At 42.8% G+C, this 27,309-nt stretch overlaps 1 protein-coding gene across 2 annotated transcripts in view; it reads right to left on the reverse strand.

Moving 5' to 3' along the window:
- Positions 1-25,442, reverse strand: part of IL1RL2 (interleukin 1 receptor like 2) — a 36,490-nt gene extending 11,048 nt beyond the window's left edge. Inside the window, exons 1-9 of one of the 2 annotated variants that reach the window (XM_045981370.1) lie at positions 25,399-25,442; positions 24,596-24,657; positions 23,039-23,273; positions 19,662-19,857; positions 14,398-14,557; positions 11,491-11,565; positions 3,637-3,766; positions 2,731-2,867; positions 825-968 (exon numbers count right to left, since the gene is read on the reverse strand). In XM_045981370.1, coding sequence (XP_045837326.1) covers positions 825-968; positions 2,731-2,867; positions 3,637-3,766; positions 11,491-11,565; positions 14,398-14,557; positions 19,662-19,857; positions 23,039-23,273; positions 24,596-24,653 — 1,135 coding nt within the window. In that variant the 5' untranslated portion in view covers positions 24,654-24,657; positions 25,399-25,442. Of the gene's footprint in view, positions 1-824; positions 969-2,730; positions 2,868-3,636; positions 3,767-11,490; positions 11,566-14,397; positions 14,558-19,661; positions 19,858-23,038; positions 23,274-24,595; positions 24,658-25,111 lie in introns of both variants that reach the window. The other variant, XM_045981371.1, reaches the window with a different exon arrangement.
- Between the last annotated feature and the right edge of the window lie 1,867 nt (positions 25,443-27,309).

The raw sequence follows: 27,309 nt of genomic DNA on the forward strand, positions 1-27,309 counted from the left end.
GGTGGAGTGGCCGAGGCAGCTGGCCTTGGTCTTCAGACTCCAAGGTGCCCCGCGGGCCCCAGGTCCTTGCTCAGTGCCTTCCTGCACCTTAACTCAGTTATTCCTATAATACTCTGTGAGGCAGGCTCTGAACATTTTCTCTCCCTCCCCACTTCCTCCCTTTCCTTCCTTCCTTCCTCCCCTCCTCCCTCTCTTCTCTCCTTCCCTCCTTGCTTCTTTTTTTCTCTCATTCTATAGCCAAGAAAGAGAAGAACATTTAACATTTTCTGAGATCCCATGGGACTAAGTGGAGAACCCACTAAGGACTTAGTCCACATGGGACTAAGATGCAAACCCAGGTCTCTCCCCAGCCTTGCAAGTCAGCCACTTAAATCTTTCTAGAAAGCACTCCTGCCACAGGCAGCTCGTCCCCCTCCATAAGGTCAACTTTGCTCATGCCTCCCCCACCCTTGCGTTGAAGATGCAGTGCGGGTGGAAAGCCCTCTGTCACTCTAGGAGAAGCTGTCTTCTTTGGAAAATAGCAGTACGTCTGAGAATTCTCCAAAATGGTCACAGTGGGGCCCAGAAGCTGAGGTGCTCCTCCTCCTGAGCAAAGATTTGCTCTGCCATGACTAGGCTGCAAGCCCCATTTGACTGAACAATGCCTGTGGCCATGAACCAATGGTTTCCGAGAAGCATGAGACATTCCAGGGAGAGCCCTTCCTCCCAATTGGCCAACAACATGAAAGGCAAGCTAGTAAAATAGAGTGAAGTGTATTTACAATGGTGATACAGAGGAGCGGAAGCCAAGGAGGAGGCGGTCTGCCATGGTTGCCCACACTTACCTTCTTTGGTCCCAGGAGAATGGAAAGCGCTTCGATACCAGAGAACAATGTCGATCTTAAAAATGTTGTAGAGGTACATGACAGATGCTGTTGTGCCTACTAAGGCGAGAAGCCCTCCTATCAAGTAAGCTTGAACATTCGGAGCTACAGATGACAGCAAATAAAGATATGAATAATCCAATAATAATGATAATAAAAAGGGTCAACTCTGCTCTTTACTTATACAGATCACATTACAAATGCCAGATGGACAGGTACTAGAGATCGATGAGGATTCTGTGTAAGTATTTTTTTACAGTTAAATATAATAGGTATATATGGGAGTAGAATAATCTGGTGTAGCCCGTGAATTTCAGGAAGGAAACGTGCTCTTGGGAACCTGGGGAGGGAAATTCTGCAGAAGGCTGCCTCCTCAGGGTGGCCACAGCTGGGCTTGAGGACATGAGGACTGCTCTCAAAACACACACACTGCCAGGTCTCACTTAGCCAACACTACTAGACTCTCCCGATGCAGAGCCTTGAACATGCTTATTGGAAGACCTTCCCCGGTAGTTCTGTGGCCCATTCCTGATAGATTTACTGTCATAACTGCTTTCACAGCCCCTCAAAATTGACAGCACAATGCCTGTCATACATACAGAGCCATCAGCTGCCTCCCCTGAAAACCCTTGTTGTCTCCCTGAGATTGGCCGAGAGCCAACTCCCCCCTTATCCTCCTTGTGCCAACAAGGTCTGCACCGGGGGCCTGTCTGCAAGGCACAGTCTGGGAAAGGGCGGAAAGGGCATCTACTGCCCCTGCTCTGCTTTGCAAACACAGGGCAGAGCGATTATGACAAAAGCAGTGGGTGGGAGATGATGAAGAAGGAGAACCGGTTCTCCTAGCATGTCAAGTCCCTGAAAACAGGCTCAGGCTCCTACACATCCCAGAAGAGGAACAGCACAGCTTTCTCCCTTGCCACCGCCCAAGACCAGTGATGGCACGGAAGGAGGCTCTGGGAAGGAGAGAATTCGGAAAGAGGAAGAAGGACAGAAGGACAGAGGAAGAGAAAGTCTCTCCATTCTTGGAACCCACCGCATACACCACTTCCGTCGTTAGTCCCTTTCTGGTGTTCTAGTCTCCACAAGAAGGGGTGTATGTATGTATGTGTGTATTGTGGGGAGGGGGGTAGAAGGGAAAATTCTCTTTTCTTGCGTTCAAACGTGTTCAAGGAGCACATTCATATTTCTTTTTAAATACTCCCTAAGGAGCTTATCACGACCTGCCCTAGGTCACGCCATGTTGCAAACAGTTTGAGATCAAAGACACCTCATGCACTACTATATGTCTTTAAATAAATGTCACAATGAAGCACAAAAACTAAAATGCATTCTGGATCAACCAAAATAGCAATCCATTGATTGAGTCCCAGCACAGCCAAGTGGATCTTCTCTGCACGCAGGTCCCTGATCTGATCCTGACCACATGTTTGAGCCTCTAGCTTCTAACTCTTAGATGGATCCACACTTCCCTCCCATCCTGCCAGTTCTCTCTGTCCTTCCCCAGCTCTTGGAACAACAATGCCACCTTCCCCTTTGGGAGGACCCAGGTCTGGGAACCTGTAACGTATAGACTTCAGGGATCTTGGTACTGCAATGGTCACAGTAAGAAGACCGTGCCGTGCAATATTTATAAAGTCCCTGGTAAGTAGACAGGAGTGACGGCCCGATATTCTTGAGTTGGTCACTCATTGCCTTCAGGAGCAGTGACCTCCCCTCTGCTCTGGAAATGAGATTAAAACCATCAAATGCCAAACAAGAAATTAATGCTGAGTTTCCCTACTGAATATCACTTTGCTACAAGAAGACACTTGTCTCCTTGTCATCATATTGCACCCTCTGAATAGCGTGTAACCCTCAGAACCATTACCTGGGAGTTTTAAAATAAAATATGCTGCGGAAACTCCAGCGTGACAGACAAAAGGATGGCCATAATCTTCCATTTTCACTTCCAAGAAGGTTATGTTCACTGTGTAAAAAATATGTTTCTGGAAAAAAATGTGTGATCTGTAAAAGAAAGGAGCCAATCATTTATACATGAGTCCCAGTTCCCCAGCATAGTGTAACACCTTCAGTCTAGAGAATAAAATTCTCTCCCCACGTTACCCTGAGAATGCTCCATGGACTATCTAGGTAAGGTGTGTGGATGGTGGCCATTCCGGACTTGCATTTTCTTCTGGACAGGGACAGACAGCATCCTCAGCCCTCCAGAGACTTCCCCTGGTCATCTCCACTTAGGCTAACTTACCTACCCTGCAAGGGCCCAACACCAGTTCTTCCATCCCTCAGACTAGTGAGTCTTGCTTGACGCCACCCCATTTAGACCACCACAGATTGGGTTTCTACCATGAAATTAGCTCATGATTAAGTCCTATTTCCCCCAAGAGTCCCTGTGCTGCTGCCCATTTTGCTACTGAAGTCTTGAGGATCTATGGGTCATGATATAACGATATATATAATGATATAACGAAATAGGAATGAGGCTGGTTTTAAGGACCAACTGAGAGAAAGAGATTTTGTTGCGTGAAGCCCATACTTGATGTTTTGCCTCATGTGTCTGACTAGGACGTGAGAAGGTTGATAACATGGGCCTCACACTTCTCTGAACCGGAAGCTCGGCCCTGCCCAGCGCTGAGGAGATCTTTGAGAGACAAAGCCAAAAAGAGGGTTGAGGAGTCATTGAGAAGCAGCTACAAAAGTAGTACTAGCAATAAAATAAGGTAAGTGAGGAAATTCTTGTAGGCTTTTAGGGAAGCCAGAAAAACACAACACCTACTCAAATCCTTCTCTGATACGTTTAGATTCACTGTAATAATCATCCACCAATGTGTCATTGACTCTCCAGCACCGGAGATTTGTATTATCCCTCGTGTCTGTGATATTGCAGTCCACAATAAGGGGGGAGCCTATTAAAAAAATTCATAAATGTTACGTGAAAAGCCTACCAAAAAGTGGTCACCTAAACAACATCCTGAATATCATTTGGTTACCAAAAATTCACCCCAGAGGCCAATGTTCCTCTACCCTATTCTCTACCTGGACAGAGATCACAGGGACAAGGAAACTTCCAGAATGTCTATTTTGTAAAGAGATATCCATGTGCGGCCAGATATCACCAGGTTGGGCCTCAGACACTACCACCAGTCTTAGGAAACTTAGCAAAGAACTTTACAAAGTATTTCACACACATCATCTCCTTCAGTTTTCTCACCTTCAAAACATTCCTACAATCAGGAAAGAGGAGGTTCTACAGACAAGAACACTGAAATTCAGATCGACTAGTGACTTGCCCAAGGTCACATGTGAGAGAAAGAAATGAGACATGAACACTGGTTTTTCTATTTCCAAATCCAGTGATATTTCAACTTCACCAATCGTGACCCCTCTTTGACCCCATCACACATAGTCACAAATTATATTTAATAGTTTTTTTAAAGATTTTATTTATTTGACAGATAGAGATCACAAGTAGGCAGAGAGGCAGGCAGAGAGAGAGAAGGAAGCAGACTCCCCGCTGAGCAGAGAGCCTGATGCGGGGCTCGATCCCAGGACCCTGGGATCATGACCTGAGCCGAAGGCAGAGGCTTTAACCCATTGAGCCACCCAGGCACCCTTATATTTAATAGTTTTATATTTTTATTAAATTTTTATATTTATTGGTTTTCTATTTTTATTTTATTTTGCTCCCTGAGCCTAATACCTTCCATCTATTTATTCTACACAAAAAATTATTTCTACACAATCTATGTTTCTTTATTCTAGGTGGGATTAAGGCTTTTTTATTTATTTATTTTTTTAAATCATGAAGTACAACCCATGTAGAGTAAAAAGTATAGGACATAAATGCAAAGCACTCGTCCATACCCCTTTGACCCCGTCAGGAAACAGTAGATTGGCCGGAAATCCAGAAGCCTCCCCCATGCCCGCCCCTTGCCCGCCTTATACTCTAACACTTCCTCATGCCCACTTGATCTGTAGCTTCTGTTGCCCCACGTTTCGTTTGTGATGCTCATCTGTGCTGTTGCACGTAGCTCTACTCCACGCAGTGACGAGAATACTCTAGTGCGTCTCCATTTCCTGCACTGCTGCTCTGCACACACCTGCATTGCTGTAGTGTTTGCCTCAGTGCGAAGACTGCTGTGAGCTCCGGCTGCGCACCTCCTGGGGCGCCGGTACACACCTGTCCCGTGTACGCGCCCGCGTCTGTGACGGTACACACGCCCATCTACCGGTAAAATCAGTAGATCGTAGGTGATGCGTATCTTCGACATTAAAAGAGCTGCCACATCGTTTTCCAGCGCGGCTGTACCGATTTACGCTCCCACCAGCGGTGTAGACGAGCACGTGTAAGAGGGCGGACTCAGCAGTATGAGGAGTTGTCGGTCTATTTATTTTCGCCAGCTCGGTGCGTGTCATGACCTCACACCTTGGATTGAATTTGCGCTGCCCTAGGTGGCACCTGCTCCCCCACGTTTTCAGACCTTCCTCGGCCGTGTTGGTGCCCTCTGTTGTAAACCGTCACAGTGGTCTGCTTCGCCTCTGGTAGGTTGACTTGTCTTTCAATAAATGGAAGTTCCTATGTTTGCTGTAGTCGTGCTTATCAAATTCTACCTCAGGACTAGTCATTGAGGGGCGCCTGGTTGGCCCAGTGGGTTAAACCCTCTGACTTCGGCTCAGGTCATGATCCCAGGGTCCTGAGATCGAGCCCCACATCGGGCTCTCTGCTCGGTGGGGAGCCTGCTTCCTCCTCTCTCTCTGCCTACCTGAGATCTCTCTCTGTCAAATACATAAAAAAAAAAAAAAAAAAAAAAAAAAAAAAAAGACTAGTCATTGACTAATATGTCTTTATTTTTTTTAATCTTTTCTTACCCCAAATCATGAAGGATGAAGGATTTTTTCCTAGAAATGCATCGTTCTGACTTCCATACTTAGATCTACAACTCACTTGAAATTATTTTTATAAACAGTGTGAGAAAGGGGTCAAGTTTTTATTTTACTCCATATTCTGTCCCATTGTCAAGTTCCACTTGTTGAAGGGATCACACCTCTCCTAGTACAGGGTCAGCCTCACCAAAATCGAGGGCATAATATGGCAGATTTATTTCCGGGCCTTCAATTCTAACCCACTGTCTCCCTTGTATCAGAACTATACTCTGTAAACCACGGTAGCTTTTTATTAAATCTTGAAACCGGGTTGTACAAATCCCTCAGCTAGTTCTTTTTCATTAGACGTGTCTTGACTATTATTCAGTCTTTACTTTTCCATACCACTTATAACCAACTTATCAAATTCAGCAAAAACTAAAATCTGTTTGGCTTACCCTCAAAACAAAGGAAATGTGTTTAATAGTTCAGTCTTGAGCGTGTTGTTTCTTCTATAGGCTTCTAAAGATAGATTTTTTAAAAATTAGATTAAGGGCATTCCCTTACATTCCTAGTTTTAAAAGAGTGTTTTCTTTTTAAATAATAAATTCCTAGTTCAGGTGTTCTAAATGACTTTTCAGTATCTATAAGTGTATTATTTTTTCTCCTTTGGTTTGTTATATAAAATAAAAGGATGACTTACATAATATGAGGCAAGTTAGCATTGTTTCACATAAACCCAACTGAACCGCAGTGTATCACTCTTTGGGTACGCTGCTAAAATAAATTTGCTAAGAATGGGGGAGCCAGGTGGTGGGTATTATGGAGGGCACGTATTGCATGGAGCACTGGGTATGGTGCATAAACAATGAATTCTGTTACACTGAAAAAAAAAAAAAAAAAAAGAATGTGCTTAAATTTTTTCATCTGTATTGATGAATGAGATTGGCCTGAAATTTCCTTTGTAACGACTTCCTTGTTTGGATCCAAGTGTCAAGGATTTTCCTGACCTAATAAAATGAGTTAACAACTGTTTCTTCTTTTTCTGCTCTGTGAAACTATTTAAATCTGTTGGATTTCTTTATTAAATGTTTCGTAGAGTTCACCAGTAAAGCCAAGTGGATCTAGAATTTTGTTCATGACAGGATTTTTTATTTCTAGTCATATGCCAATTCTGAAATCTGTATCTTCTTGTAGCAGATCCTGTGTGCTGGTTTTTACGGAAACTGCCCATTTCTTTTTAGATTTTCAAATTGTTTGGCACTAGGTTTTCCAGAATGTTCTTTTATGAACTTTCTCATGTGTATATGATCTATGGTGATGGTCTCTTTTTCCTTCAGATTGTGCCTTCTCTCTTTTCTTAATCATTCAGGGGCTTAGCAATCATGTTCCACTTTTCAGAAAACTAACTTCTTTCCTGTTAATCATTCAATTGCATGTTCATTTACTATTTCACTATTGTCTGTGATTACTGCTCACCTCGTTTCTCCCATTTTGTGGGATTCATTTTGCTTCTCCTTTTCTGTCTTCAGGGCTGAGCTTGCATCTCATGGATATTTCAACTATCTTCCTTTCCTAATTCAGTCTATCAAGTGTGCTCTGATCAAATTTTTGTATCCCACCAGTCTTGGTGTAAACTTTTCATGAGTATTCATTGTCAAAATATTTTCTGATTTCTACTTCTATCCATAGGCTATCTAGAGAATTTTTTTATTCTATTGTTTTCTATAAAGTCTAGCTTTACAGTCCAATATACAGTTGATTTTATTAAACATTTCTTTTTTCTTTTTAAAGATTTTATTAATTCATTTGAGAGACAGCAAGCACAAGCTGGGAGCGTTGGCAGAGGGAGAAGAAGGAACAGAGCGGAGAACCCCATGTGAGGCTCGATCCCAGGACCCTGGGATCATGACCTGAACTGAAGGCAGGCGCTTAACCAACTGAGCCACCCAGGCCTCCCTTTATTAAACATTTCATTTTGCTTAGAAAGAATGTGTAATCTGTAGCAGCTGGGCTCGGGGTTCTATGATATGAACATTAGGCCATTTGTTGGGCACATTTTGTTTGTTGTGATAGGGTGTTCTGCTTGCTTTGTTCTACCAGCTACCTTGCAAAGTGTCATTATTATTATTCCATTATTAGTGTGGACTCATCCTGAACTGGCTATGTCTTTCTGCACGTATACACACACATGCACAAACACACACTTTTAAGGCCATGTTATTATGTATCTGCAGGTTCACTATTGAACTTGTAGTCATTTGAAGGATCTCTGTTCACTTCTAATAATGGATTCTACCTTCAGATCTACTTTGATATTAATATAATTATACCAACATTGTCTGGGTCAGTGTTTTTACCACATATCATTTTCTACTCTTTTCTCTTCCAGCATCTTGTAAACAGCTCAGAGTTTTGATTTGTTCTTTCAAATCCAGTATGACAATCTTTATTTGGAGTGTTTAGTCCATCCTGAAATTGGTGACATATGTACATTTAAATCAACTATCATATATATATATATATATATATTTTTTTTTTTTTTTTGTAGCATCTGTCCTATATCTGTCTTTTCTCTCTTGCTGTCTTTTGACTCCATCTTTTGGATTTCCTCTTACCTTCCTCTTGATTATTTTTTAATTATTCCATACAATGCTCTATCTTTAAATTATTATTATTTTAGGGTTAACCTAAATATTAAAACAGAGATCCTTGAACTTATCAAAGTCTGATATTATGGATTATTTCTATCCTCTTCTAAGAGAATGTAAAATCTTAGGATGCAATTGCCTTTAGCCTTCTCCCAACAGACAGGCAAATGCAGTTATGAATTCTAATTCCATATATAATTTAAATTCCATGAACAATCATCATCACCATTGCCTCACAGAGTCAAGATTCATTTGGATTTACTCACTTATTTTTGCGAACATTTGCTCCTTCCTTCCCTCCTCCATAGCTGATTCACAATCTAAAAATATTTCCTCCTGCTTAAAGAACACTATAGTAGCTCCTTTACTGTAAGACTGTGCTCAACAAATTTTGTCGTTTTTAGTTTATCATATTTTCACTGATTATAAAATTAGCAGCGCTTTTTTTTTTTTCAGCAGACAACCTCCACTCTTTCCATCAAAAATTCAAACAGTGGGCTTACTGTTGCGCATAGAGGATGGGGTTTTTTTTTTCCTCTTCTCCTAACTTTTAAGATATTTTTCCTTTGTTTTGGGTTTTCTGCAGTTTCACTTTGGTATTTCAAGGTATAGGTTTGCCTTTATTTGTCCTGCCGAGTCTCCTTAGCTTACGACATCTTTTGATTAACGTGTCTATCAGTTTGGAATATTCTCAGATTATCACCTAAATAATACTGTCTCTGCTCCCATTTTCTCTTTTCTCTTTCTTCTGGGATTGCAATTACATATGTGTTAGCTCTTTGTATCCTCTTTCTCTAACCTCTGTATTTCTTAGTCTTCTGTCTCTCTATGCTTAATCCTAGGCATTTTTTCCTGACCTATATTTTCGTTTGGTAACTTTTTTCAGGGGTCTCATAAGCTTCTAAACCCTTCTTTGAGTTTTTGGTTTTGGTTATTATATTTATCAATTCTGGTATTTGATTTGTTCTTTTTCAAACCTGATATGGTCATTTTTTAAAAGTTTGCAGTTGTCTTTTGAAAGTTGAAATCATATCTTTTCCTTCCTTAAACATAGTAAGCACAATATCTATCTATCTATCTATCTATCTATCTATCGCTATCTGGGGCCCTGGGGATCTGTTTCCGTTGTATGTGGTTTACCATCTAGAACATACTGAGTCAAAGGTTATTTGTGAAGGTTCTGAACACATATTGGCATTTCCATCTACAAAGCTGATACCAGCCCATTCATTTATTTAGCTACTTAGCAACTATTTCTTGAGCATCTGCTTTGTTCTAGAATCTGTTCTGTGCACTGATGATATAGGAAGGAACAAACCAGAAAAAATGACAGCTCCTAAGGAGCATTCAAATAGAATTAGAGATACCAAGACAAAATATGTGGGGTAGTGATAAGTACTTTACCCAAAACAGAGCTCAGGAGATAGAGCATGATAGTGAGTGGGGTGTGCTTTGCTTTTGTTTTTGTTTTTTAAGATGTTATCTATTTCTTTGAGAGAGAGCATGAAAAGAGTGAGGGACAGAGGGAGAAGTAGGTTCCCCACTCAGCTTAATGTGGGGCCCAATCCCAGGACCCCAAGATCATGACCTGAACAGAAGTCAGGCGCTTAACCATCTGAGCCACCCAAACACCCAGAAGGGTGCTGTTTTAATGTGGTGGTCAAGTGAAATGACATTCATTGGAGACCCAATGGAAGTGAAGGAAGGGACCATGGAGCTGTGTCAGGAAGAGCATTTCAAGCAGAGGGAAAGGCATATGCAAAATCCCTGAGGTGGAGATGTGCTTGAGAGGTTCAAGGAACCGCAGGTATATCAGGGAGATCAAGTGTGAGCTTACCAGTGTGAGCACTGGCAAGGAGAAGTCAGCCGTGGAGGGCCACGTTGGGAATGCAGGGACTTTGCATTTTATTCTGAGTGAGATGGGAAACTGTTGAGGAGCTTTAAACACAAATGTTTTAATGGGATCGCTCATGTTTGTGGCCAGTAATGCATTAGAACACCCTTTATGTTATACTTGCTAATATTTGCTATTTACATGTTTTAATCCTTACCAATTTCTTAGATACATATCATTGTTTTCATATACATTTCTTTTATTTCAGATGAATATATTTTCATATTCTGTTAGTCTTTTTTTTCCTTCTATGAATTATTCATTTGCCTCATTTGGATTATTCTTAGTCCTTGATTTGTTGATATTTTTATACAGAAATGATGTTACCTGTTTTTTGATGTCTCTGTCCCAAACATTCTCTCTTAGTTTGTCATTCACATTTTAATTTTACCATTTTTCCTGTATATAGACACTTACAGTTTCTATGTGAGTATAATTTTTAATCCTCTGTGATTTCTTCCACTGATTTTATGCATAGAAAGTACATCATTCTGAGGTTAGGTATAAATTTATCTCAGTTTTAAATGGTATTTCTGTGGGTTTATTTTTAATCTTTTTTTTTTAAAGATTTTTGTTTATTTATTTGACAGAGAGAAATCACAAGAGAGGCAGGCAGAGAGAGAGGAAGGGAAGCAGGCTCTCCGCTAAGCAGAGAGCCTGATGTGGGACTCGATCCCAGGACCCTGAGATCACGACCCGAGCTGAAGGCAGCGGCCTAACCCACTGAGCCACCCAGGCGCCCTGTGGGTTTATATTTATATGTAGTTTTTTTAATTCATCAAAAATGTATTTTTATGTCTGAGGTAAAGAATGAACTACATATTCTTCACTTTTAAAAAGTTACACTCATATCACACATATACTATATCTCTCCTTCTCTACATATTTTTAAATGCCACAAATCTCCTTTATTAAATTGTTGTATATTCTAGGATATGCCTATTGTTTTCCATTATGTTGCTTTAATCTTTCTATTTGTATACAAATACCAGTATTTACGTATTGTTGCTTTATAATTAAACATACTTTACTATTTACTAGAAAAGATCTCTCTTTATTCTTCTATTCAATTATTTTCCTGCTAAATTTTCCAACATTTTTTGACATGAATTTTTAAAATGCTTCATCAAGCTTCAGAACATTCCATGAAATTTAACTAGTTTTATGTTAAACATATTAATCTGCCCTTAGTGATTTCAATGGCTTCAATAATTTTACTCACCAAGTTGTACTTCAATTGAATTGTTTTTTGGATAAATGATTTTAGGAATTCTTCCTGCATATCCATTTGTTTCTGCTAAAAAATCATACCCACATGAAATTGCATTAGAATCATAGATGATACATTCCCAACTATTTATCTAATAACAGTGTAAAGAAAATGTGGCACTGAGCGGGTCTTCCATAAACATGAGTCAAGAAAAGAACAAAACTCCTGGCATGATGAGCTACTGCCTCATAAATGCATATTTTTAAACCAGAAATTGCATTGCTGAGCAAAAACCCTAAAACCTGGGCTACCAGGAGATTCCGCTTCACCATTCTGTATTTGACATAAATGAAAACTGATGAGACTGTCTAATAAAATCTGATTACCTAATAATCCAAATACGGTTTGTAAGCAGTGGCTCCAAGCCAAGCTCTGGTCTAGGTCCCAGTTAGGGACAGAGAATGATCCTAAAGTTTTATGTTTGGTCCCACTGCTCCAACCTCCATCCCTGCTTTTCCTTATTCTTTAAATCTGGTCCTCTTTTGTTCTTTGGTTCCCCCATTCCTTTACCCTGCTGTGAGACTGTCTTCCCTCATACTGACTTCCCAGCCCTTTGTTTCTCTCCACTTATTCCCTTCCCCATTTGCTGATTACTTCTCTACCCTCATTACCTCGCATGACCTCCCCCACTCAACATTGCTCCCGCCCACCTGCCTACTTGCCATTATTCACACATACCATGGTCTGTTTTGTTACAGGGCTCCCTCGGTTGGGAAAAATCTTGCCCACTCCATCACTCAGTTAATGTGTCCTGACCCTCAGCATCACTATTATCAAGAAGCTTTCCCTGACCCTCAGCTTTCTCAACAAGTCCTTGTCTGTTCGATCTCATACTTGCCACTTGCTCATGGCATTCATCTCTTTGGTAATTACACATCTCACTAGCAGACTATCTGACTTATCTCTGCCTCCCTTCCCTGCTCCGATTTCAAAGATCTGTCAGAGCGGTAGTCATGGGTTCCTTCTTCTCATGCTCTCTCCACAAACCACAGGACCTGGCCTTATTAGGCACTTGGTAGAGAGCCACTAAATTACTGCCCAAAGGGGGTGCCTGGGTGGCTCAGTGGGTTGGGTCTCTGCCTTGGGCTCAGGTCATGATCTCAGGGTCCTGGGATCGAGCCCCGCATGGGGCTCTCTGCTCAGTAGGAAGCCTGCTTCTCTCTCAGTCCCCCCCTGCTTCTCTCTCAGTCCCTGCTCAGCGGGGAGACTGCTTCCGCTTCTCTCTCTGCCTGCCTCTCTGCCTACTTGTGATCTCTCTCTCTGCCAAATGAATGAAAAAAAACCTTTAAAAATAAATAAATAAATAAATAAATAAATAAAAAATAAACTACTGCCCAAAGAAGAATCCCCTGCCACTTCCACTCAAGTTCAGATTGTCGGCACCCCTGTTAAGACTGAGTTTCAGTTCCCATCACTCCTTACCTCATGCTTACAAAGGCTCTAACAAAATTAGTTTTAGACCCAATACAAACTATGTGGGTAGACACTTCCATGCTTTGTCTTAGACTATTCTCTCTGCTCTGCCTCTTTACCTTTATAAATTTGACTCATCCTTCAAAATTCAGCTGAAAAGCCATTTCCTCTTGGAAGCCTTCCAACACCATTTGCTTGCCTCCCCTCTGGCTACATCTGATTCTTTTCCTCCCCAGACACCATCTATAACTCTATCCTTACTGCATGATGTGAAAACGATTCATTTACATCTCCAGCTCGACTACCACCAGGCTGAGAGTTTCTCAATAGAAGAAATGATGGTTTTTTTATTTAAACTTTTTAATTATCAGGTTCCAACAATTGGGGCATACACTAGATCGTAAATAAGTGTTTATTGCAAGGATACAAAACATAGACTATTGCACTCAATGACCTCTTGAGGTAGTCTCCATTTTCCTTTCAAAGAAGTCCTTTCCATTTTTCAATGGAAAACTAAGCATGATAGTCAGCAACCACTCAGTTAATAAATGGGTCTGTGCCTAATCTAGTCTAGGCACTGGGCTAGATGCAGGAGATTCAACTGTGAACAAGACAAAGATCTTTTTTGCTTACATCTGGAGAGATAACAGGTAACATAAAACCCAAGAACATAAAGATCACAAAATATAATAGTTAATTTTCTTAAGTAAAGGGTTCTGGTGGGGGAGGAACAAGAAACCACCAATGCTGAACACATGGTCCAAGAGAGGCACACCATCAAGAAATTGCTAGGTACCACCTAGTACGATGAAGTCGGACAGAAATTAGTGGCAGACATGATGGTTCAAGTCAAAGAAATATTCAGGAGCACCTGGGTGGCTCAGTCGGTTAAGTGTCTGCCTTGGGCTCAGTTCGGGATCCCAGGATCCTGCATCGAGCTCCCGGCTCAGTGGGGAGCCTGCTTCTCCTTCTTCTCCCTGCTCGTACACTGTCTCTCGCTCGCTCTCGCTCTCTCTCAAATAAATAAATAAACTATTTTAAAAAACAAGTGGTGGGTATTCTGTTTTTCCAGATGAGGAAAACAAAACTGCTCATGCCCTTTGCCCTCTCCTTTCTAACAATGGCAAGTCTGAGATCAAGAAAACCGAGATCAAGAATCACTGCTGCCCATGGGGCGCCTAGGTGGCTGATTGGGTTAAAGTCTCTGCCTTCGGCTCAGGTCATGATCCCAGGATCCCGGGATCGAGCCCTGCATCGGACTTTCTGCTCAGCAGGGAGACTGCTTCCTCCTCTCTCTCTGCCTGCCTCTCTGCCTACTCGTGATCTCTGTCAAATAAATAAAATCTTTAAAAAAAAAAAAAAAAAAAGAATCACTGCTGCCCAAAAAGCCAGCCATCTCAAGCAAAGCCAAGAGGAAGCCAAGGCAATGGCTACAAGCTTACTTACCGATATTCACGGTGATGCTGTTTATAACAGTGTACTGTTTCCCTGTGTGTGTCAGTCGGGCTTGACATGCATAGCTCCCTCCGTCCTCTGCCGAAACATTGCTCACAGAAAGCTTCATTTCCCAGGAAATAAACCGTTCTCCTTTAATCTCTTCACAGCCCTGAATACAAAAATATACATACATACATATATATATATATATATATATGTATATATGTATATATATATATGTATATATATGTGTATATATATATATATATATATACTTAAATTAAATCAAAGAGTATTTTGGTGTATCCATTACATTTCTGGTTAGCAGCACCCTATGAACATGGGGAGCGGCAAGAAACATGGGATCTCTAGACCTCGGGTACTTCATATTCTAACTGAAAATGATATCTATATCTATAGGTATCAATGGGTAGATCGATAGATAGATATCTACAGATATGACGAGTATGTTAGAGGCTATCGTGCACGCTGTCAATATTAAGTCTAATGGAAGTTGAGAGGAAAGAGGCCAACTGGAACTAGAAGTAAGACCGCATGGAGAAGGATTGTGTGGGCCCACAGAGGAGTGCAGTAGGTGTGAACAGGCAGGAATGCCCTCCACCCACAGGGGCCCATAGCTCCCGGTAAACCACCATCTCATGACACCAAGCCCCTATACCAAGACTGCAAGCCCAGGTGATTAATGAGCTCTTCCATTGTGTTCCAGGCCCAAATACACCTTCTCCACCTATCGGGTTGGACTTCACAGAGGTCCAAAATAAGTCTTCGAGAACATTCTGCTTGGAGGCCTGAACAACAGTCAAAGTATGCTGACTAGGCTTATGGGCAGACGTCACCTAACTCATTACATCACCCGTGCTGCCACGGCATCAACTAGAACAAACTCACACCAAACCAGTCTGAGGCCTGGTTAGTTTCAGGAATGCCCTTCTCATTTGTCATCCTCAGCAACCGCCCCCAGGGCAGGCCTCCCCGTCCACTGGCAGGACATGTCACAAACTCAGATTCTCATGCTTCTCCTGTCTCACAGATCCCCCTGAACTCTCTCAAAATGTTTCCCCTTTCTTTGGAAAGTGCCGCTCTATAGAGTAAGTTCTCTGATTACTGAGTCCACATACTCTTTCAAGCATTCAGGTTCCTGCTCTTTGCTAGGCTGTGAGAAGCGCTGTCAGGCGGATGTAGTCCCTGTCCTTAGAAAGCTCACAATCCTACTGTAGAAGACCAACTTACAACCCCGGTAAAGATTTAACTGCCCACGTGTCCAGCTGTCTTGTCCCTGAGTCAGCCATAGCTAGTTCAGCATCAGAGCCCGTTCTTCACAAAGGGGAAACTCAATCACACATGAATAAATGCATGAGCATTTGTTTATTTACAATATGAATTTCTAGAAGTCTCACATTATTCCTTATTTGGGAAACCCAGTTATAATTGGGCAATTGCTTACCAAGTAAAATGGTAATTACCAGTGAGAGTCAGATGGGTGAAGGCATCAGATTCCAATAACATGGTGCCTCCTTCTTGAGAGTTGGGACAAACAACACTGGGTCCTCGGACGATGAAAACTTCTTCTCTGGAGAGAGCTTGGATAGGAGCAATGCCTGGGCCTCCCTTTTTATGTTTCCATCATTGACCAGTCCCCTTCTGATCAACTCATTCTTTCTTTCAAGATTACAAACATTTAATCATATTAAAATCTAGCCCTGGTAGCTTAAGAGTTATTCTGTCCCATCAACCATGGCCTGAGCCGAGAAAAAAAGTCAGACACCCAATCGACTGAGTCACCCAGGGGCCCCTGAGCATTATTTCAAAAATAAAAATACCTGTCTCATAAAAATAAAAATACCTGAACTCCATCCATGGATAATCTGATCCAATGAGTAGAGGACAAGCCCAAACAAGTGCTTAAAAAAAAAAAAATCCATTGCTCTTAATGCTGAGGTAGTAACAAGTTGATCCTAAAAATCCACCTCTCTACAGATGTCAAGTGCTTTTAAATCTATGACCATGACAGGTCCAGGCCAGGAGGAAAAAAACTCCAGAAGAGTCCTACTGTCAAGAGGGTCCTGATGCTGGTGTCAGGAGGGAATGGTTGCAAGACTGTAAGGTGGAAAATAGGATGCTTCAGGAAGAGTCTACAGAAGCTACAGAGAGGAATTGAGACTCGCCATATCCTGAGAAGGCTAAAGCAGGACTTGGAAAATGGGTAATGTCACAGTCAGAGCCAACTGAGACAGAGGGGACTGTGGCCTGGCAACCAATACCCTTTGAACAGAAAAGGATACTATGAGGGGATTTTTTTTTTTTCCAAATAGGCTCCATGCCCAATGTGGGGCTTGAACTCACAACCCTGAGATCAAGAGTCACATTCTCCACCGACTGAGCCAGCAAGGAGCTCCCTGGAACAAGATTATTGTTAATAATTAAATTGTAGGGGCGCCTGGGTGACTCAGTGGGTTAAGCCTCTGCCTTCAGCTCAGGTCATGATCTCAGGGTCCTGGGATGGAGCCCCGCATCAGGCTCTCTGCTCAGTGGGGAGCCTGCTTCTCCCTCTCTCTGCCTGCCTGTCTGTCTACTCGTGATCTCTCTCTCTGCCAAATAAATAAATAAAATCTTAGAAAAAATAATTAAATTTTAGTCAGAGCCAATGTTAATAAGAGGATCATGAGAAAAAGTATGCAGAGCATTGATTATACATGCTGACACACATTAAATGAATAACTGTGTAGTTTTTCCATTAGCCCAATAGTTGATATACAAAATGAAAAACACTGGAGGTAGAAAGAACTCGGAAGCCATCCATCTAGCCAGCAGAAACTTCCTGAACTAAGGCTAATACCTAAGGACCAGGGATTAGCCTTGCAAGTGGAAAAGGCACAGGGGGTAGCTTTAAACTCTATAAAGATGAACTTTTCATTAATGGAATAGTAGGTGTCCAGAACTATCGCCAATTATTCTGAAGGTGATGGCGGACAGACTAAGACAGTGCTTTTGACAAACCTATGCATGCAGGGGACAACAGCTAGAGTCAGGGCTTGACAATGAAGAACATCCCCGTCCAATTCTCAAGTTGTCAGCTGGGATGTGAAATGGCCATATGGTTTGACTGAACCACTAAAATCATGGCCCTAAAAAATGACTGAACCATTCCTACTTCAAAGGATGATTCTCACAAGTTTACTACTGAGCCAAGCAAGCCAGACACAAAATGCTTCATACATAGGACTCAATTTCAATAAAGTCCAAAAGTAATCTATGCTATGACAAGTCAGGGAATTTGGGAGGCATAGTTTTTGGAAGATGGCAGAAGCAAGCCTTCTGAGGTCTGGGTGGTGGTTTCGTTCTTGGCCTCTACCGTTGGAAGGAGTAGCCAAAAGGTTTGTTCACTTTCTGATAATCCATCAAGCTTGTCCAATTACGCTTCATGCCTTTTCTATACATATACTATACTTCAATGAAAACTGTTCATGCATTCCCAACATTGGTACCCAGGATATACAAATACATAAAAATCTCCTGTAAGTCAGTAATGAAATGGCAAGAAAAAATAAATTAATAGAGCAAAAGATAGGAGTCAGAAGTTCAGAGGAGGATTCAAAACGGTCAATAAACGTATGGAAAATTTGGTCCACCTCCTTAATGATTAAGGAAAAGCAAACTAAAACAATAATTAGGTAACAATTGTACCCACCAGACTGATTTAAAAAATATAAGTCTTATAGTACAAAGTCCCACATAAGGTTTTAGGGAGCCCAGAATATTGCACAGGAGAGTAAAAACTAATATAAAATTTTTAGAGTAACTTGGCATCATCAATAAAACTGAATACCTTATTCATATACATACTCTACAACCTAACAGCTATAAGGCTAATCAGCATGTAGCCTAAGAAATTCACACACTGGCAAACGTGGGTTAAAAGAGAAGGATAAGCAGCACCCGAGGGGCTCAGTCAGTTAAGCGACTGACTCTATTTTGGCTCAGGTCATGATCTCAGGGTCCTGAGGCTGAGCCCCATTTGGGCTCCATGCTGAGCAAGGAGGCTGTTTGAGGATTCTTTTTTCTCCTTCTGCCCCTCTCCCCATGCATGCACACATATGCACGCTCTCTCTCAAATTAATAATAAACCTTAAAGAAAAAAAAACAGGGATAAGGACATCCATTGCCACAGTCCTCATGAGACAGAAAAGTAGAAACAAAATAAATGAACATGAAGCATATAATAGAAAGGATGAACAAGGCCAAAACTTGATTCTTTGGAAAAGAAAAATAATAGTACAGACAACTGTTATGAAACTAGTCAAGTGAGGAGTGAGAAATACATCATAATAGGGATTAAAAGAAGAACCTCACCACAGAATTTAGACACGAAAAGAGCAAAGATGATAAGCAGTCGTGTACCAGAGTATCTGAAATATTTAAGGAAACAAGTGATTTCCTACAAAAAAAGGAATCTTACCAAAACTTCTTCAGGAAGAAATAAGAAATTGGCATAAGGCTCTCTCCATTAAAGAATGTGAATCAGCATCTAGAAAGCTTTCCACAGAGAAAACTCATGACCCAGGTGGTTGGACCGGCAAGTGCCAACACGCAGAGAGTTACAGGAAAACTAATCCCATCTTAAATAAGCAGCTTGTGCCCCTCTATGCCTAGAATTATGTCCTAGACATTATCATCTGCCAGGACAGCTAAGAAAAGAGAGTGCCAGAAGGCGCAGAAATGTGAGTTTAGGATTCCCTGTTTGCATAAAAATGGAAGGACAAGGGTATAGTTTCATTTGCTTGTATAGCATTATACAGAAATAATGCAGAGAAGGCAAGTCCCTAACAAAGGCAGCCACAGGTTAGGAAAGGTATGATGGGCCCAGGGCAAATAGAGCTCAGGAGTGGGAAGGACACTTGCCAGGGGCGACTTTTTATACTTTGGGATTAATGAATCACAGGCATGTAGTATGCATTCCAAGAAATTAATTAATCTGTTCAGAAAAAAAAAAAAGATACTGGAAGTAGCCTGAAAACAATCATTGTAGGGAGATGGTGAATCCAAGTGACAAAATATTATAAATCTGTAATAACTATTAATTTTTAAAACAATAATTAGAGAGCAAAATTATCAGTAACCACTGGCAAACAAATCTGTCTCGGGTACACAAACCTCTTCACTAATTCTGCCCTAAAAGAACCAACTTAACTAAAAAGCAGATAAGTTTTAAAGAAGAAGAAAAATATCAATAGGAAAATTATTTGGTTTTTTACCTTATACCACTTCAGTGAATCCAAAACACAACTCTGTGGGAAGTTCAGAGGACAGATAAGGCTGCCGTCCCTTCCTGCGTGAAGTATCTGTTTGTATTCATCTGATAAAATCAGCTGGCTGTTTCCAGAAATACCACACCAGTCTCTCCTTAACACAGTGAGGTTAATGTGTATTCTGTGACAGGTGTCTGTGCCGCTGCAGGAAAAGGGCAAATGGAAACCTCATGAACTGAAATAACCACCAGATCTTCCGAAGCTGTTCATCTTCACTTCTTGCCAAATCATCGTCAAGACACTGAGGAAAGGGGCGCCTGGGTGCCTCAGTGAGTTAAAGTCTCTGCCTTCGGCTCAGGTCATGATCTCGGGGTCCTGGGATCGAGCCCCACATCAGGCTCTTTGCTCATCAGGGAGCCTGCTTCCCTCTCTCTCTCTGCCCACCTCTCTGCCTACTTGTGATCTCTGTCTGTCAAATAAATAAATAAAATCTTAAAAAAAAAAAAAAAAAGACACTGAGTAAAGGCTCTGCCCCAGCCCAGGCAAGCTGCAGCTCACAAATCATTAATTACAAAGGAAAAAAAATGTTTCTGTTGCAGAAACGCAGGACCACACCTTGGCCAAGGGATCAGGCTGAACAGCACCAGTGAGGAGCAAATGGTTACCACGAGCCTCGGAGTGCGTTGTCTGCAGAGGACACAAACTACTTACGTGGTATTCTAGTCAAGAAGGCTCAACCTCAACCTACGCCTGAAGAAATATCTGGCAAACCCAAATGGAGTGCTAGTATATAAAATAATTCCAAGTAGTCCTTAAAAAATGTCAGCGTCATGAAGAACAGACCAAGGAACTGTTCCAGATAAAAAGAGACTGAAAAGGTATGACAGCCAAATGCAATTCATGAGGCTGGTTGGGACCCTCCCCTGGAAAGCAAAGAAAAAAAAATGTATAAAGAAAAATCGAAACCGGGGCAAAATTAGCATATGAATGGGGAATTAAATAAAAATATCGCATGATGGTTAAATTTCTGGAGTAGGCTAACTCTTCTGTGATTCTGTAGAGAATATCCTTGTTGATAGCAAATGGCACATTGAATTATTCAGGTTAAAGGAACATGAGGCATACAGCTCAAAATTTGGAGGAAACCCCGAAAACCATAATATTACATGTAAATATACACATAGAGGTGACCCTTGACCAACTCAGGCATTAGGGCCGCTGGCTCCCTTGCACTTTTGAAAATCACATATAACTTTGGACTCCCCCGAAACTGAACTCGCAATAGCCCACTCTTGACAAGAAACCTTACTGATTACATGAACAGTGGATTAACACATATTCTAAATGTTATGTGTAGCATATACTGTATTCTTTTTTTTAAATATTTTATTTATTTATTTGACAGACAGAGATCACAAGTAGGCAGAGAGGCAGGCAGAGAGGCAGGCAGAGAGAGAGAAGAGGAAGCAGGCTCTCCGCTGAGCAGAGAGCCCGATGCGGGGCTCGATCCCAAGACCCTGAGATCATGACCCGAGCTGAAGGCAGAGGCTTAACCCACTGAGCCACCCAGGCGCCCCACATATACTGTATTCTTAAATAAAGTAAGCTAGAGGGGGAAATGTTAAGAAAACCACAAGGAAGGGGCGCCTGGGTGGCTCAGTGGGTTAAAGCCTCTGCCTTCGGCTCGGGTCATGGTCCCAGGGTTCTGGGATAGAGCCCCGCATCGGGCTCTCTGCTCTGCGGACAGCCTGCTTCCTCCTCGCTCTCTCTGCCTGCCTCTCTGCCTACTTGTGATCTCTGTCTGTCAAGTGGATAAATAAAATCTTAAAAAAAAAAAAGAAAGAAAAGAAAACCACAAGGAAGAGAAAATACATTTATAGTAATGTATTTATCAAAAAAAAAATCTGTGTATAAGTGGACCTGTGCACTTCAAACCCATGTTACTCAGGAGTCAGTCACATACGGAGGGAGAGAGTGAGAGAGAATTCTAAGGTAAATGTGGCAAAACGTTAAATAATGGGCAATCTAGATAAAGGGTAGATGGGGCTTCTTCATACTATTTTTGCAAATTTTGTATGAATTTGAAATTACTTCAAAGTAAAAATATGCGGTTGACTATGTTTCATCTCTGTATGTTAAAGATTTTTGAGAATTCACATTTATTTCATGACAGAGAGCATCTATGTCCACCTTCTATGAAAGGTTATCTTTCCCGGTTTATAACTCCCAGATTTAAGTATTCTAAATTCACCCTAGACATCCATATGAATTTGTGTGTCATACAATCTGCAGCTCTCAGACTCAGAACCTAGAGTCCAAGGATAGCATGCCGCCACAAGACGTCAGCACCCTGATCCACACGGTGAGTGAAACTGTGGGAAGGAACCAGCAAACGGGGGCTCACGACCATTCCCACTCTGGTACCATTGAGAGGCCAAGGCGAAGACCACAGACAAGAGCAGAGGGAGAGCACGACCACCCTCCTGGAGTACCAGTGCCACACATCATCTCAACCAACTGTCCCTTCCCCTCTACCAGGCTGGCATTACTTCCATTTTACAGAAGGGAAAATCAAGGTTCAGAGTTATCGAATACTTGGTTAAAGACGAGCCCGTCCATAAGGGAGGGTAATAACAAAACTGGGGCCATTAGGCAAAATGGATCCACAAACGGGTTTTATTTAAGCCACACACACAAAGTTTATTGAAAAGTTACACACACACACACATACACACACGCACAAAGTTTCCATGTTCCCCAGAAAAATTAGAAAATGGACTTGAGCGGAATAGGCCACTACCTTTGGTGGGACTAATATGCTTTCTGGCTCACCGCAGCCCCCACCAGGCTCAACTGTCTCCCACCAGACCTGTGCCACTCCCCTGCACTACTTGCCAGCACAGGGCTCAGCACGGGGGCAAGAACACAGCTGATGCTGATGCCGAATCACCATTAAGTCCCTATCACAGAGCCCGGACAAAAAGAGCTCAAAGGAGGTTTATTCCTATCTGGCTGTGCCACCAGTCATACACCCTTCCCGAATTCCAATTAGGTAGTAGTAATACTGGGAGAAACAGGTTTTTAAGCTGGTCTGGCCTGTGGCCTCATGATGGAGGTTTCCTCACTGGAAACCGTCCGGTAACAATTAGAAAACTATTATTTATTCTTCTCATTGAATTTTCTACATTTACTAAGAATTTTCCTAAAAGAATTGTATACGTATACAGTTATACACGGTATTAATATACTGTATTATATTTTTTACATATATACATTAAATATTTTATATATATTTATATAAAACATTATATATTTTTACATACATATATCATGTAGAGATCTATCAGAGAGAAAGAGAGCTCTATTTTAAATGAGAAACTTACTTTATAACACATTGGTAGATCCCAGAATCCTCCTGTGTCAGAGGGAGAAACAAAATCCAGTTTTGCTCCTGGTGAATTCTAGACTGTGTGTTTCTGGATACTGGGATTTTGTTGGGATATTTATACCATGTTACACGTACTTTCCCAGATGTTACTGGTGGGTGTGTACAGTTAAAAGCAAAAGGTTGGCCTGCTGAAGGTGCCTTGTTTTGCAGACTAACATCCTTGCATGCATCTAGGGAAAGGAAGGGGAACAATCATGAAAGAGAACTCTAGCATTATTGAGTATTAGTTTTAGCAAATGCCTCTTTAAGGGGCACCTGGGTGGCTCAGATGGTGAATTCAGCGTCTGCCTTCCGCTGGAGGCATGATCTCAGGGTCCTGGGATAGAGCCCTGCATTGAGCCCTGCATCAGGCTCCCTGCTAGGCAGGAGGCCTGCTTCCCCCTCTCGCTGTCTGCCCCTACCTTCTTGTGATCTCTATCTCTGTGTCAAATAAATACATAAAATCCTTTTTAAAAATGCCTCTTTAATTTTCTAGTCAGTTTAAAATTTTACTGGAGAATTTCCTCTGTGGGAATTCCGTAAACCTTCTGCTGATTTGAAGGCATAATTGGAAGTCCTTCAAATGTGTTCATAAAACACACCGGCTTGGGGCGCCTGGGTGGCTCAGTGGTTTAAGCCGCTGCCTTCGGCTCAGGTCATGGTCTCAGGGTCCTGGGATCGAGTCCCGCATCGGGCTCTCTGCTCGGCGGGGAGCCTGCTTCCCTCTCACTCTCTCTGCCTGCCTCTCTGCCTACTTGTGATCTCTCTCTGTCAAATAAATAAATAAAAAATCTTAAAAAAAAAAAAAAAAAAACACACCGGCTCATCCTCCCCATTTGGAACGATTTCTCTCCATCCATTCTCTTCTAAGACCCTGAATCCCCTTCATCCTCTTCCTTCAGAGTAAACATTCCTATTCTGGGCCTTCCTTGTCCCATTTCTTTCTGCTTTGCCACCCAGATATTTCACTCCATCTTCATGAAAAGGGGTAAGTATACCGTCCCCAAAAAGGACTGCTTAAAAAAAAAAAAAAAATCTGCTCACTTTAAAGTTCGTTTCTACTGAATTGCACTGAAGAAACCGTGTTTCTTCTCGGAAGAAATGTTGTGTTGATGGCTTCTGTATTTTAACCCTGGGTCATAAAATGACCCTCTGTCATATAAAATAGTATTATTTCCATTAGAGGGTTTGACTCCAGACTTCCAAATTTGCTTATTCCCCCTCCCCCACTCCTCCAAAGTCACCTCAAAACTCAAAGGTGACCTAGAGGCTGAGCGTCAGATGCTGGGAACTGAAACTTGCCCTTTCATCATTCCGAGGGAATTCTGTCTTGTCCCCTGGAGTAAGCATAACCACAAGGCTAGGGTGTCATGGGATCCCCCGGGGGGGTCCGCACGGGGGTGGGGGCGGGGGGGTTCAGGGACGGAGTAGGGGGACTCTCTCAGAGCCGGAGGGAGGCGGGTTAGGAGAGGGTGGCCTCTGAGGCCTAAGGACAGCCGAACCTAGAACCTACCTGCTCGGACAAAGGGTGGGAGAGCAAGGGACAGTCCGCAGAGCAGCAAGGCCAGCATCCCCCTGTTGGGTTACGAGGAAGAGAGAAGGTGGGCGGGGATGGGGCACGGCGGGAGCGGCGACAATGAATCTCAAGAGATCCTAACCCAGGCCCTTGGACTTCCCTTCTTCGTGGGGAGCCCTCCACCTCTGGCCCCACATTAACCCGACGTGCCCCCAAAGACTCCCTCCTCCGCGCCCGACCTGCAGAATTCCGGCTGTTCGAGGGAGGGGTTAGGAGCCCTCGGGGTCAGATGGTCAGGATAGTGGCTGCAGGAAAGAGACCCCTTGCCCCGGTTACGCCTTCTCCACCATCTGGCAGCGAGGCGGGGTCTGCGTCCTGCGCGCGGTGGGAGACAGGCCACCCACCCCGGATCCCCACCTGCACGTAGTCGCGCGTAGCCTCCCCTTCGCGTCCCTAGCCTCGGGGGTCCTCCCGGGCCCGGCAGTCCAAAAGGAACCCCCGCCACCCGCTCACCTGGGAGAAGCCAGCTCAGGCCGACTTGGCAAAGGCCGGCAGAAAAAGAGAGAGGAAGCCGGAACGCGGCGGACCGGCTGGTAGACCGGAGCTGCGCACCTTCGCCCAGAGACGGAACCCGCTCCCCCAAGGTCGCCCAGCCGGTCCGGGGCGGCCCCGGAGTCCTGATCTCTGGCCTCCGGATCTGTCGCGTACTTGTTTGCCAGCCACCTCTTTCCCTCCACACCTTTCCGATGCTCGGCGCCCCACCCGGTTGGCTCAGTTGCATACTCCCAACGGGTGCCTACCTGCCCGACAGGCCTGGAGAGCGCAGGATCCCGTGGAGAGTGGAGAATCCTGCGAACAGGCACTGAACCCAGGCGTGGCGTTTCCATACCAGGCTACTTCCTTGCCACCGTGGGCAGGGCGGGCTTGCCTTCCCCCAGGGGGTTGCATAGGAAGGAACGGTGGCATCATACTGATAAGTGGGTTTAAAGACCCGTTTCCTGATTTTCTGGCAGCTAACAAGTCTGCTTAAATCTATTTCTAATTGTCCCCGTAAAGCAGTTCTTTCCTTTCCAAACCCCATTTGAGCAGGGATTCCATGCTCTGCTTGGCTTATATGGAATGTCCCCAAAGTGGAACCCATCCCAGTGGCTTCCAAGGAATAGCCTTTATCTCCCTGATTCGTGTGATCAACTTCTGTAAAGCAGACATCCCGGCAGGATCCTGAACCACCTGGAGTAGGAGATCTGGTCCTGTCTGAAATTTCCAAATAAGATAGTACCAACCAGGACTGTTGCGCTGGCCATCAGGAAACACGCCCAGAGAGATCCCCGCGGGGCTTTGGGACTTAGAAAATATATATAAAATGCCAGCTCCATTCAGCAGATTCCAGGCCAACCTCTATCTGGTGGTGTTTGTAGTTTTAGAAACAGAGGCAGGAGCAGGACAGGAACAGGACAGGAGGCGTTCAGCACCTGCATTAACAGTAGCACTTTCTGGGATGGCCCGAGGCCAGTGCCTGGTTTGCACATTTCTATGCTCTTACACATTACTAAGGATTCCAAAGTGCTTGTTTACATTGGTTACATCTGCCAATAGTTACTACATTTGAAAGTAAAATGAAGAGCTTGTAAAACATTTATGTTCTTACTTATTTGGAATAACAAAAATAAACTTATAAATGTTACCGTAAATAGCATACAGTTTATGAAAAATAACCAAACTTTCCAAAACAAAATTATTGAGAAAAGTTTTACTGTTCTACATACTATTTCCTACCCCTACTTAGTGTTTGCAAATCTCTTTGATGTGTAACCTGAGAGAAGACAGCTGGACGCTCAGACCTTTTTCTGTATCAAATCTCTTAGGAAGGAACCTGCCAGGTAGCCTCTGAAAATATATACTATACCACTATACTCAGGTGAGAGAATGAGAATTAAAAAGGCAAATAAGATCTGAATATTATCATGAAAATCATTTTGATTTCACAGATCTTGGGGGGACCCTTCCGGCTCACACTCCGACGACCACTTTGTTAACCTATGAAAGGAGATCTTTATTTCTCCCAACATCAGCGTTAAATGAGGTCCCTCTGTATGTGCGTATTCTGCCGGGTTTGTGTCTTCTCCCAAAACAAAACAAAGGTGTTACTATGGAAACTGTCAATGATACACGTATAGAACTATTGTTACAAGCAATATTCGAAGTTATTTCCGAATTTTTCTTAATTTTCATTATCTGTTTCAGTTTCTACCTTATGAGCAAATGTGGGTCCTATCTTACTTTTTTATAGTTTGAGTATAGGCATGAATGCCAAGTCCAATCAGTATAGTTGCCCTAAAGCTTACGAAGTTTTGAGGGGGTCACCCAGCCCCCTGGCAGCACCTCTTATGGGACATTTCTGGTATTTCTTTTTTGCAGGTGAGGCTCTGAACCAGAAACTGACACTTTCAGGGATGGTTTCTCTTGGGTCGGTGGCTCCGGGAATGTAGGAGGAACAATAGAAATGACCTCTGGGGCCGCCATCTTCCAGCCCCTTCCTCCTCCTTCCTGGACCCTTGACTCTCCCACCAAAAGGATGTATGCCCAGGTCAGTCTCCACAGGTAACCCGATACCTATGCAGAAACAGAAGTACCCTACCATACCCTCTGATCACCAAATACCCTACCATATATGGAGGTGAGCCCATGCCCTGCCTTGGCCTGATAAAGGA

This window comes from Meles meles, chromosome 16 (genome assembly GCF_922984935.1).
Source record: "Meles meles chromosome 16, mMelMel3.1 paternal haplotype, whole genome shotgun sequence".
Lineage (NCBI taxonomy): Eukaryota > Metazoa > Chordata > Mammalia > Carnivora > Mustelidae > Meles > Meles meles.